This window comes from Calidris pugnax, unplaced genomic scaffold, assembly GCF_001431845.1.
Source record: "Calidris pugnax isolate Ruff unplaced genomic scaffold, ASM143184v1 scaffold9, whole genome shotgun sequence".
In the NCBI taxonomy this organism is placed as follows: Eukaryota; Metazoa; Chordata; class Aves; order Charadriiformes; family Scolopacidae; genus Calidris; species Calidris pugnax.
This window is the reverse complement of record NW_015090778.1, coordinates 1,733,620-1,744,182: the sequence shown is the minus strand read 5'-3', so window position 1 is coordinate 1,744,182 and position 10,563 is coordinate 1,733,620. Positions and strand designations below refer to the sequence as shown.

The window sequence follows — 10,563 nt, the reverse complement described above, 5'->3', positions numbered from 1 at the left end:
GGGGGCACAGTGGCGGGGGGGGGGGGGGACAGTGTGACAGCCCCAGAGAGGCTCCGCACCATCGCCCCGTGCAAGGAGCAGGGTGTCGGGCCATGGCACTCGCTCAGCTGGAGCTGCCAACGCCACACCAGGCTCCCTCGCCACCCGGCCGAGGGGCTGCCTGGCAGTCCCCCTCCCACCCCTCTGCAGGTGCTGGACCACCAACAACAACATGGGCTTCTGGTGGATCCTCCGCTTCCCCGTGTTCCTGGCCATCCTGGTGAGTTGGGGGCTCTGCGAGGCCCCCAGCCTGCTATGAAAGGGGCTGCCCTGGGCAGGGGACGGAACTTCCCAGCCCCTCATGGCTCCCTCCGCTCCATTGCAGATCAACTTCTTCATCTTCATCCGCATCATCCAGATCCTCGTCTCCAAGCTCCGCGCGCACCAGATGCGCTACACCGACTACAAGTTCAGGTGGGTGGGGGGCTCAACCCCAGCCCCACACAGACATGGCACACAGGCTGGTGTGCACGTGTGTGTGTGTGTGCACATGTGTGTGCACGTTTCCACCCCATGACCCCCATGACTGATGGGCCTCTCTCCACACAGGCTGGCCAAGTCCACCCTGACTCTGATCCCACTGCTGGGCATCCACGAGGTGGTCTTTGCCTTCATCACGGATGAGCACGCCCAGGGCACTCTGCGCTACGTCAAGCTCTTCTTCGACCTCTTCCTGAGCTCCTTCCAGGTGAGTCCAGCCCTATATGGGACCAGCCCTCCATGGGGACCCTCTGTCCCGGGAGGGACCAGACCAAGTTTGGGGCTGGGGTCTGACCACGTGCCCCTCACACCTCTCCTCCCTCCGCCCAGGGGATGCTGGTGGCCATTCTCTACTGCTTCGTCAACAAGGAGGTGAGGGGGACGGCATGGGAGCGGGCAGCCGGGGGTCTTGGGCAGCTGGTGGCCACGGGGCCGTGGTGACGGTGGGCTGCCCGCAGGTACAGGCAGAGCTGCTGAAGCGGTGGCAGCGGTGGAAGCTGGGGAAGGACCTGGCGGAGGAGTACAAGCACACCTACAGCCACGCACCCAGCGCCCGCAACGGCGCCGGCAGCGCCTGCGAGAAGCACCAGCTGGTGGCCGGCAGCACCAACGGGCTGGGGCGCAGCGTGGCCGCCACGCGCCCCGGCACCCACTACCTCGAGAGGACCGGCCGCGGCACCGTGGAGCACCTCGCCATGGGGGACCGGCACCACTGCTACGAGTTCCCCGAGACCACGGCCGAGAGCCACTTCTGAGCCTGCAGCCGGAGCGGGAGGGCTGTGCCGGCCCCGATGGCGCAGGACGAGCCAGACGGGGTGGCCGCCACCTCCCTCCCCATCCCCGTCCTCCTCCGGGTGTTTTGGGACCCTTCCCGCCCGGTGAGGACGGGCGCCGTGCTGGACATGCACGGGACGATGGACGCGGCTGGGCCGGCTGCGGGTGAGGCACGGCAAGAGGGACCTGGACCTCGGTGGGGAGGGATCTGTGGGGCAGGGGCATGTGTGTTGTGGGGTGGGGTGGGTGTGGGGGGGGGGGGGTTGTCCTGTGGTGCTGCCCTCGTGCGCCTTCGAGACCCTTCGCGCAGTGCTGTAATTTATCTGTCGTAACTGTAAATAGGTGTGGGCCCGTGCCGGGCTGCAGGGCCAGCTCTGCCTGCGCCTCTCTGTCCTAATGGGGGTCCGGGGACCGGGGACCGGGTCTGTGACCACCCCAGGGGTGATGGCTACAGCCATGAGTGGGGAACTGGCCACCTGGAATGGATGGGGAACTGGCCACCTGGAATGGATGGGGAGCTGGCCACCTGGAATGGATGAGCTGCACCAGAAGGTAGCCCCACAGCCCCTCTGCCTGCCCCACTGCCAGCCCCACTGCCAGCCCCACGGCCCCACGCAGGTGAGGCAGTGGCCGCTGCAGCGCTGCCGACCGGGGCTCCAGCTCCCCGCCAGCACATGCTCTCCTCCGGCCGCTAATCGGCTCTGTCCTTTCACTGCCAGGAGCCCTTAATTAAATCATTTGGCTCTGCCCCGCCGGCACCCCCTCTCTCCTGGGAACCGGCCCAGGCCACGGGCCGGGCAGCGGCCACCGGCAGCACCGTGAGCGGTGCCGTGGGGTGCGGGGCCATGGGTCCCCCCCATGCCGGTGGGTCGGGCCGGGCTGGCTGTGGTGGGAGGGAGCATGGCCGGCACCCTAAGAGGCTTGTGCCGTGCACATGAGTGCTAAGCCCGGATGCTGCGGCTTTGGGCACCACAATGGCCCCGGTGTGCGGGGATTAGCCCGGCTGGGGGCACCCTGCCTGGCAGGTTGGTTGTGGGACAGACAGCCAGCCCTGCCACCCCACAGCCCCTGGGCATCACCAGGTCCCTCATGGCCCAGAGCAGATGACGGTCCCCAACTCTCCAGACCCCAAGAACCCCTGAAACAGGGGACACAAAAGCCTGGAGCCGTGCCCCGGCAGCCTCACGCACCAAACCCCGCCATGCCCCAGCATCACCCACACCCCCATGGCCATGCCACCCACACCAGCCATCACGAGGGATGGCAGGAGCCACGCTGTCTGCCCGGGGGACGGTGGGGTCCCAGACCACGGCGAGGGGGTCAGCGGGGCTGGCCGTGGCACGGGGAGGGCAATCCACAGCGCCAGCCCTGCCCGTGGCTCCCGGCGGCAGCGCCGGGCCCAGCACGCAGTAATTTTCCTCTGTTTACTTGACAACTCGTCATCGGCCCCGGCCGAGCGGGGACCCGGCATCCAGGGACCGGTGCGGTGCAGGCAGCGGGGATGTGGGGCGGAGGGGTCTGGGCTGCGGTGCCGGGGGGCTGGCGAGCCGATGGCAGCAACGCCGTGGGGCTACAGATGAAGGGACACGGTAGCCACGGGGGAGCAGGGCGGTGGGGGTGAGCGGGCAAGGGGGGGGCGGGGGGGCGGGGGAGCCGATGGCAGCAACGCCGTGGGGCTACAGATGAAGGGACACGGTAGCCACGGGGGAGCAGGGCGGTGGGGGTGAGCGGGCAAGGGGAGGGGAGCGCAGGGGTCTGCCTGGCCCCCCTCCCGGCCCCAGGGTGTGGGGATGGGGAGGGGGACATGGAGGGGACCCTGCCCAGCGCCCCACTGCCGGAGCTGGCCAGGGCTGGCCCCCACGGCCGCTGGCGTCACTGTGGCCTCCTGACGTGGTAAACGAGCCTAATTGAGGCAAATTGCTGGAGCACGAAGCGGTTTCTGGGAAGGTAAATATGGTCATCGCGTGGCGCCGGGCCCTGCGCCTGTTGCTCCAGCGTTGCCATGGAAACAAGCCCACTGTCATCCCCCCACGGGTGACATGGTGACGCCCCGCCGGCCCCACAGCACCGAGGGCATGGGGTGCCAGGGATGGAGGATCCCCACTGGGGAGAGGGGGGGGTGAGGCGATGGCAGGGGGGCTGGCACCACCGGGCACGGTCCCGAGCAGGGACGGTGTCTGCTGGTGGCCAGGAGCCTCGTGCCCAACGTCTGCCCATGCCAAGGGCCCACCAGAGCACGTGCCCATAGCCCTGGCCACCAGCCTGTGCTGCGGGGCTGAGCCTGCACCCCTCTGTGACCTGGTTGTGTCCCCCCCCGGCACACACAGTCCCCCAGGACCCCTGGGAGAGGGAGCAGGGTGCCCGCAGCCCCTGGGAGCGGGGCCAGCCCTGCCCAAGGAGCCAGCTCCCATGGGAATGCCCTCAGAGTCCCTTCCCATCACCGCGGGGAGTCTCTGGGAGGGGACAACCCCCTGTCCCTGTGCCATCCTGCCCGGCACAGCCTCTGGGACACGGCACCCACCAAACTCTGGGACAGGGCAGGAAGGATGAAGGGGGCTCAGAGAAAGTTGCCCCATATCCCTCACCCCAGGGACCCTGCTGGGGCTGGGGCTGGCACTGCCTGCAGCGGTGTCACCCCCCAACAGCACCCCAGAGTGCATCTCTGGCAGCACAACACACACACGCATGCACACACACTCACACAGACACACAAACCCATACCCCCCCATTTGCACATCTCGGCTCCCCAGCAGAAGCCGCCCGTTCCCCATGACCAGTGGACCAGTGGTGGGGCTACCACCAGCCCACACACCCTGGGGCAGAGAATCACAGGGTCATAGAATCGTTTGGGTTAAAGGGACCTCCAAAAGTCACCCAGTCCAACCCCGTGCAATCAGCAGGGACATCTTCAACTCAATCAGGTTGCCCAGAGCCCCGTCCAAACTCCGGCCGCTAATCGGCTCTGTCCTTTCACTGCCAGGAGCCCTTAATTAAATCATTTGGCTCTGCCCCGCCGGCACCCCCTCTCTCCTGGGAACCGGCCCAGGCCACGGGCCGGGCAGCGGCCACCGGCAGCACCGTGAGCGGTGCCGTGGGGTGCGGGGCCATGGGTCCCCCCCATGCCGGTGGGTCGGGCCGGGCTGGCTGTGGTGGGAGGGAGCATGGCCGGCACCCTAAGAGGCTTGTGCCGTGCACATGAGTGCTAAGCCCGGATGCTGCGGCTTTGGGCACCACAATGGCCCCGGTGTGCGGGGATTAGCCCGGCTGGGGGCACCCTGCCTGGCAGGTTGGTTGTGGGACAGACAGCCAGCCCTGCCACCCCACAGCCCCTGGGCATCACCAGGTCCCTCATGGCCCAGAGCAGATGACGGTCCCCAACTCTCCAGACCCCAAGAACCCCTGAAACAGGGGACACAAAAGCCTGGAGCCGTGCCCCGGCAGCCTCACGCACCAAACCCCGCCATGCCCCAGCATCACCCACACCCCCATGGCCATGCCACCCACACCAGCCATCACGAGGGATGGCAGGAGCCACGCTGTCTGCCCGGGGGACGGTGGGGTCCCAGACCACGGCGAGGGGGTCAGCGGGGCTGGCCGTGGCACGGGGAGGGCAATCCACAGCGCCAGCCCTGCCCGTGGCTCCCGGCGGCAGCGCCGGGCCCAGCACGCAGTAATTTTCCTCTGTTTACTTGACAACTCGTCATCGGCCCCGGCCGAGCGGGGACCCGGCATCCAGGGACCGGTGCGGTGCAGGCAGCGGGGATGTGGGGCGGAGGGGTCTGGGCTGCGGTGCCGGGGGGCTGGCGAGCCGATGGCAGCAACGCCGTGGGGCTACAGATGAAGGGACACGGTAGCCACGGGGGAGCAGGGCGGTGGGGGTGAGCGGGCAAGGGGAGGGGAGCGCAGGGGTCTGCCTGGCCCCCCTCCCGGCCCCAGGGTGTGGGGATGGGGAGGGGGACATGGAGGGGACCCTGCCCAGCGCCCCACTGCCGGAGCTGGCCAGGGCTGGCCCCCACGGCCGCTGGCGTCACTGTGGCCTCCTGACGTGGTAAACGAGCCTAATTGAGGCAAATTGCTGGAGCACGAAGCGGTTTCTGGGAAGGTAAATATGGTCATCGCGTGGCGCCGGGCCCTGCGCCTGTTGCTCCAGCGTTGCCATGGAAACAAGCCCACTGTCATCCCCCCACGGGTGACATGGTGACGCCCCGCCGGCCCCACAGCACCGAGGGCATGGGGTGCCAGGGATGGAGGATCCCCACTGGGGAGAGGGGGGGGTGAGGCGATGGCAGGGGGGCTGGCACCACCGGGCACGGTCCCGAGCAGGGACGGTGTCTGCTGGTGGCCAGGAGCCTCGTGCCCAACGTCTGCCCATGCCAAGGGCCCACCAGAGCACGTGCCCATAGCCCTGGCCACCAGCCTGTGCTGCGGGGCTGAGCCTGCACCCCTCTGTGACCTGGTTGTGTCCCCCCCCGGCACACACAGTCCCCCAGGACCCCTGGGAGAGGGAGCAGGGTGCCCGCAGCCCCTGGGAGCGGGGCCAGCCCTGCCCAAGGAGCCAGCTCCCATGGGAATGCCCTCAGAGTCCCTTCCCATCACCGCGGGGAGTCTCTGGGAGGGGACAACCCCCTGTCCCTGTGCCATCCTGCCCGGCACAGCCTCTGGGACACGGCACCCACCAAACTCTGGGACAGGGCAGGAAGGATGAAGGGGGCTCAGAGAAAGTTGCCCCATATCCCTCACCCCAGGGACCCTGCTGGGGCTGGGGCTGGCACTGCCTGCAGCGGTGTCACCCCCCAACAGCACCCCAGAGTGCATCTCTGGCAGCACAACACACACACGCATGCACACACACTCACACAGACACACAAACCCATACCCCCCCATTTGCACATCTCGGCTCCCCAGCAGAAGCCGCCCGTTCCCCATGACCAGTGGACCAGTGGTGGGGCTACCACCAGCCCACACACCCTGGGGCAGAGAATCACAGGGTCATAGAATCGTTTGGGTTAAAGGGACCTCCAAAAGTCACCCAGTCCAACCCCGTGCAATCAGCAGGGACATCTTCAACTCAATCAGGTTGCCCAGAGCCCCGTCCAAACTGGCCTGGAATATTTCCAGGGATGGGGCATCCCCCACCTCTCTGGGCAACCTGGGCCAGGGTCTCACCACCCTCACGGCGCAGAATTTCTTCCTCAGAAGTGCCTGGAGGGGTAAAGGCCAGGCTCGACCACAGCACAAGTCCCCTGGCTGTGGGGCCAAACCCACGGCGTGGGGCCGGAGAGGTCAACGGCAGCAGCACCCCACGGCTGCACCCCGGGGCCGCGGCGCCTCGCAGGAATACTCCCACTTTATCAAGGCAATTAAGCACCGCAAATTGGTCTTCTAAGTAGATTCTGCCTGCTGCCGTCCCCTCTTCCCACCGCCTAATTCAATGATACAACACATACCTCTCCTCCTCCCACCATTTAATCTAATGATAAGCACCGTATCCGAGTCACAGGGAAAATAAACCTTTGCCGAGTTCGATTTTTATAGGTAAACAGCCTGATTTCTCTGGCCTGCGGCCTCACTCCCTCGCAGGGGCAACCCCCCCGCCACCTGACTTCCACACTTCTGCGCCGCCTCACCGCCCTCACCCCCGCGGTTTGTTATTAGTCTTTATAAAAATTGCCTGTTTATAGAATGATTTTGGTACGACATTTCATTAGAGTTTGAGCGACTGCTTCGCCTCCGGCTTTACAGCGCCCAAGCCAAGAGAAAAACAAGGCAGAGGCCAGCAGGGTTGGGCTGCAGGACCCCTCCTGTACGTGCCCTCGGGCTCGGGGACACCACTGCAGCCCCAGGATGGTCCCAGACGAGCTCTGTGGCATATGCCCAGCTGCAGGGAACAGTGTTGGGCTCCGTGGCAGCTGGCCACTGGCCTGCCCAGCCTGGGCATCACACAGAGCTTGTCCTGGCCACCAGAGCAGCAAGCCAGTGAGCCACAGCTCGGACACACAACACCCAGACGAGCACCTTGGGGACTCTTGCCTGGGCTCGCAGCCCCGCACCGCTCCCTCCCTTGGTGGCCTGAGCTGCAGGGGCTCTGGCCAGCCAGCTGGGACAAGTCACCTTCCTCCAGCCCCTTCCTATCCCCTTAGGAAGCACGGACCTGGGACACACAGCTCCAGATGCACTCAGGGCTTCCCACTCCACTTCCCAGACACGGGGCACACCATGGGAAAAGCCCAAGGAGAGGGGTGGTGACAGCGGTGTCACCTCTCGCCACTGCTCCCCTGAAGGCACTGGCTCCCCATGGGGCCTGGCAGCACCGGGCGAGGGAGCAGGGCCGGGACAGCAAGAGGGGCCGAGGCACCGTCCCGTGTGCCAGAAGCAGGCAGCACACCCCGGGCACGGTCCGGTGATGGGAGGTAAACAGGGTCTGGCTGAACGTGAAGAAGACGCACTTGAGGAGAAATTCTAGCAATGCTAAGTATAGTTTAAATGCCATTAAAGTATGGGGAGGGAAGAGGATCCGAGGGTATTAATAGTCTCAACATTTAAATCTTTGGTCCAGCGACAGCTCGGAGGATGCTGGCTCGCAGGAGGGCTGCCAGAGCCCAAGGGCATTGTGCTTCCAGCACGCAGCGCCGGGCTCCACACGCTCACGGTGAAATCAAGAGCCCAGAGCAAGTGCAAGGGCAAGATCCCTTCTGGAAAAAATGTAAAGAAATAAGAGGCACCTTCTGCTCTCTGCGCTACTTCTCCTTAGGACGTGGTCCGGCCTAAAAAGGCACAGAAAGCCCTGGCCTTTATTGCCAGTGCTGAAGTCTAAAATGGAAAACACAGGGCTTCAGGAACGAAATAGGAACGTTTTGGAAGTCTAAAAAAGGGCAGAATAAGGGTCCTGTCCCAGCCAGGCTGCAGGCGCACACGGGACAGAGCAGCGGGTGCAGGCAGCGAGGAACCACGGGGGGCTCGGGCAGGGAGCAGCTCACCAGGATGCCACGGATGAGACAACCCTCTCTCCCGGGCCTTGGCAGTGCCACGCTGGGCACGGCACACCGGCACCACCGGGAGCCACCGGGCAGCGACCCGCACGCTGCTCTGCCTGGCACAACCGCTGCGGCGAACGGCCGACGGATCGGCCACGGGGCAGGGGCTGCGGCAGCGTCACAGGGAGGCACAGCCAAAAGGACACCAGCTTTTATTTACAACACTCCTCAAGTGACAGACAACAGAAACAAAACAAAACAAAACAGAACAAAAAAACAGAAAAGGGGACAGCATAGCTCAACGACTCAACAAAGGAAAGGTAATGGCAGCCCCAGCTCCCCCCCCCGCACCCCTCCCAAGCCCACAGGTGCTGGGCAGAGCCCCCAGCAGCCCCCTCCCCACTGGCACAGCGGGCAGGGGGCTGCTCCCACTGCTCCCCACGCTCTGCTGTGGGCACAGAGACACAGCTGCTCTGCTCAGATGGGTGAGGATGGCACAATCGCTCTCCCTCACTCAAAGATGATGATGCAGAAACCACCCGAGCCTTGCCAAGAGCGGGGGTCCCAAGAAATCCCCCCGCCCTGGGGCAAGTTACACCGACTACGGCAGCCCCCACACAGTGACATTTCTGCCAGCCGTGGAGGGCAGATCTTTTCCAAGGGTGCACGTCTGGAAAACGGTGTTAGTACAAAACAGCACGGCGCTGCTCAGGCAAGGAAGCCAACGAGCTTCTTTCCGCACAGTCAGCACCATCCACCCCCCACTGCTGCTGCCGGAGCACCAAGGCCGAGGAGGGGGGTGCTGAACGCAGCCCAACACCCCCCCTCCGAGCACCTCAGGGGCACTTGGGGCTGTGGCCAGTGCTGGCACTCCATCTCTTTCCATCTGTAAGGAGAGAGGAGCAGCTCCACCTCCTCCAGCACCACAGGGACCAGGCCCAACCTAAGCACAAGGACACGTCCGACCTCGGACACGACCCACGAGCTCTGGCAGCACTGACCAGTCCCAAGCACTAGAAGCCCAGGTACAAGTTAAACCCTCCCACCAGAGAGCAAGGAACAGCCAGAGTGTGACCTGCCCAGCAGCCAGCAGCACCAAGGGTGTTGAACTGGAGCTGCCAGCCTGTCCCGAGGCATGAGGACAGAACCAGCTCTCCTTCCTTCTCCCCCTGGCCCACCACAGACCCTGGGCGTGCAGGAGGGAGTGGAGAACTAGTGCTACCTCTACCAACAACACTCTGCTGCTCTGCTCTGCCCTGCCGCACACCAGAGCCCGGGGAGCCCACATATTCACACACCAGGGGCAGAGATGGAAGGAGAACGGGAGGTCTGTGAGCCCAGCATGAAGTGGGGAAGGACAGCTTGAGGCCAGAGAAAGCTATAAGTGGGAGACCGGAATCCTTTGCAACAGGCTCTGGGCATCCTCAGTGAGCCCCTGAGCATCTTTGACTTCAGGTAGCTTCAGAGCCAGCCCCAAAGCTGACTGGCTCTCCCGCGGGCTTTTGGGAGTACAGACCAGAGGAGGAAATCAACACAAAATCTCAAATTAAATCTGCTTGAGGACCTTAGGAGACCAGCCGATCCGCAGGGAGGACCCGCCTTAGGACTTCTTTGCATCCTGTGTGTTCCTCCTCTTCAGATCACCCAGGTCGACGGGTTTAAACGCTGCAGGGAAGACAGGAGAGACTTTGGCGGCAGAGGCCGCATCACAGCCCGCTCCCAGGCAGTGCAGGCTCCCCGGGGCCGGCCAGCCATCCCCTCCGGCAGGGCCGGGGAGGGTGCCCCCAGCCCCCTCACCTTTGAGGCTAGGGTTCGGCATCTTCTCCACGTACTCCTCCACCAGGCTGCGCTCGGAGCCCATCTGGCTGCGCAGGTCACGCTCCACGCACTGCCAGGCTGCGGGGAGGGGGTGAGGGGGCCGCTGGCCTCAGGCAGCGCCTGAAACACGGGCCCGGCCGCAACCGGCGTCCCCCGAGCCCCCGGGACCACCCCATCCCCCCCGAGGCCCGCGGCCTCCGCTCCCCGCTCACCCTCGTAGATGAAGCGCACGTTCTCCTCGTGGGCCGGGGTGAAGATCTCGCTGCCAGCGCCCGGGGAGCGCGGGCCGCCGCTCCGCTTGCCGTTGTAGACCACGCGGGAGACGGGGGAGCTGAAAGGGAAAACGCGGGGCTGAGCCCGGGCCCGGAGGCAGCGGCTGGGCCCGGGGCCGGGCGGGGCTCACCTGGCCATGGCGTCGTGGACTCGGCGGCGGCGGCGGTTCGGCTGCGGGGAGGGAGGCGGGGGGGGGCTCGGCGCG

The 10,563-nt window shown here is 65.5% G+C and overlaps 2 protein-coding genes across 2 annotated transcripts in view; one reads left to right on the top strand and one right to left on the bottom strand.

The window, feature by feature from the left end:
- The window catches only part of GCGR (glucagon receptor), an 11,043-nt gene extending 9,531 nt beyond the window's left edge, over positions 1-1,512 (top strand). The window contains exons 10-14 of the mRNA XM_014953676.1: positions 190-259; positions 365-453; positions 589-727; positions 850-891; positions 978-1,512. Of these exons, the coding sequence (XP_014809162.1) occupies positions 190-259; positions 365-453; positions 589-727; positions 850-891; positions 978-1,274 (637 nt within the window). The 3' untranslated portion in view covers positions 1,275-1,512. The remainder of the gene's footprint in view (positions 1-189; positions 260-364; positions 454-588; positions 728-849; positions 892-977) is intronic.
- Positions 1,513-8,462: 6,950 nt separating this feature from the next.
- Positions 8,463-10,557, bottom strand: FAM195B (family with sequence similarity 195 member B). Its single transcript, XM_014953688.1, has 4 exons — positions 10,489-10,557; positions 10,298-10,416; positions 10,065-10,163; positions 8,463-9,932 (listed from the first exon to the last, which is right to left on the bottom strand). The coding sequence occupies exons 1-4, from the start codon at positions 10,494-10,496 to the stop codon at positions 9,868-9,870; spliced, it is 291 nt and encodes a 96-aa protein (XP_014809174.1). The 5' UTR covers positions 10,497-10,557; the 3' UTR covers positions 8,463-9,867.
- Positions 10,558-10,563: the final 6 nt, after the last annotated feature.

Bases quoted from the DNA above. Each gene is read 5' to 3' on its own strand.
- FAM195B (XM_014953688.1), bottom strand. The intron at 10,164-10,297 runs GTGAGCGGGGAG...CCCTCCCCGCAG, and splicing joins CGTGCGCTTCATCTACGAGG to CCTGGCAGTGCGTGGAGCGT. The intron at 9,933-10,064 runs GTGAGGGGGCTG...TCTTCCCTGCAG, and splicing joins GCCGAACCCTAGCCTCAAAG to CGTTTAAACCCGTCGACCTG.